This window comes from Priapulus caudatus, unplaced genomic scaffold (genome assembly GCF_000485595.1).
Source record: "Priapulus caudatus unplaced genomic scaffold, Priapulus_caudatus-5.0.1 Scaffold1298, whole genome shotgun sequence".
Taxonomy (NCBI): Eukaryota; Metazoa; Priapulida; class Priapulimorpha; order Priapulimorphida; family Priapulidae; genus Priapulus; species Priapulus caudatus.
The window spans coordinates 50926-52655 of record NW_014578359.1 but is presented as its reverse complement, the minus strand read 5'-3'; the positions used below and the strand labels follow the sequence as shown (position 1 = coordinate 52655).

Genomic DNA, 1730 nt, shown 5'->3' with positions numbered 1-1730 from the left:
GTGTGTGTGTGTGTGTGTGTGTGTGTGCGTGCGTGCGTTCGTGCGTGCGTGCATGACAACTTCAAATATAATAATAATTATTATTATCATTAATACTCTGCGTTTCCCCACCAAAGGTTCACGAAGGAGCAGCACGACACCGGCAGCTCCCTCTGGTGGCGGACTCACGCCGCGCAGTGGCAGCACCGGTCCGTCGGTGGGTCTCGCTGGTCCGGGCCGCGTGGCGCGTGTGCCGCGGGGCGCAACGATGGAGCTAACATGCGTTGCTACTAACGTACACGCTCTCAACGTACGTATATATATATATATATACACGTAGCCAGTCACGCGTCGTTCATAGGCGTTCACTTGTCATGCATAGTCATGCCCGCTTCTTACACAGTACTTGGTGCATCCCTGCTCATTGAAATGCCGTTTTCAGTCATGTGCTGTCATTAATACGCCGGTCGTTATTTGTGTATCAAATCAAGAGATCAATTGCGTTTCGTTGGCAATGTCGAATCTTCACTCTCCTCGCGTAAACAGATCCTTCAAATTGGAATGGGTTAGTTCAATTCTTTCATTTGTATCTTGACACGTACATACACGTACGTATATTTGACACGTATCTTAGTATCTTAACGTTTTGTATTTAGTGCTTACTAGCTGTACTATTGCCGCAAGTACGCTTTTGGAGAGCATTGGCGTGTGTTGATGATTCATACGTGTACCCAGTCATTACTACTATTCCACTAATTAATGGGATAATTAATCATACAGTCATAATTAGAGCACGCATATCACAGTGAAACCATCGGAGTTTTTCGAACTATAAGGGTTTCATTCCCCGTAGTATATATTATCTCTAGTAGTATTTCACCCCTAGTGTTAGCGTTAACTGTGTTCTCCTGCTCGTAGATTCTGTGGCTGAGAACCATACCCGGGAACAAGACGCCCATGATGCTCACCATCAACGCCGACCGCATCATTGACGACGACAGGGTAGCCGTACAGGTGACGGGCGACGGTCGACGCCGCCAGGTGGTGCTCATCATCAAGGTGAGTGCCGTGAGCGCCATCTCTTGGCGGTAATGGCAATGATTTTTTTAATGTGTCAGGGTTATACGACGTCAAGAGTTTTGCGGTCGTAGAAATTTCCGTAGAAAGATGTGTGGCGCCCGTGTTTGTTTTTCAGTTGTCCAATAGATAAATTATGTATGCGTGCACGTGACTCTGCATTAAATTCTCATTGGCTATTCGACAAATTCCAATTCATTTCATCCAATCCCAACCATAATTCCAACCCCATTAATTTTCTGAGATTAAATATCTTCGTTCTTTATACAAATCTTATATCGGTTTTGATTAAGATTAAATTGACTATGTCACGAACTTTCTATGGTAAAATTTGTAAAATTTTTGTTGCCATTTTTTTTACATTAAAAGTAAGAACTAACGGGACTAAACGTATCGTCAAATTCTTACCTGATAAGATTGTTTCTAAACTAGTTAAAAATCCAAAAAACCTGGACGATTTGATATTAGTGTTCATAACATTAATTGCTTGCTATAAATGGCTATACTATGGGCTATGTATGCGTCACGAGTGTATGTTCACATCGAACAATATAGTAAAACAGGAAGTATAATGCAGCAATTTAACCATAAAAAGTGAACAGAATTACATATATTTTGTGAAAAAGTGGAAATTTATTTATTATTTTTATTTTTTACGGTGACGTAATCACTTT

At 41.4% G+C, this 1730-nt stretch overlaps 1 protein-coding gene across 1 annotated transcript in view; it reads left to right on the top strand.

The window, feature by feature from the left end:
- The first annotated feature begins 211 nt into the window (after positions 1 to 211).
- LOC106816142 overlaps positions 212 to 1730 on the top strand; it is an 8469-nt gene continuing 6950 nt past the window's right edge. The window contains exons 1-2 of the mRNA XM_014820698.1: positions 212 to 289; positions 898 to 1038. Of these exons, the coding sequence (XP_014676184.1) occupies positions 248 to 289; positions 898 to 1038 (183 nt within the window). The 5' untranslated portion in view covers positions 212 to 247. The remainder of the gene's footprint in view (positions 290 to 897; positions 1039 to 1730) is intronic.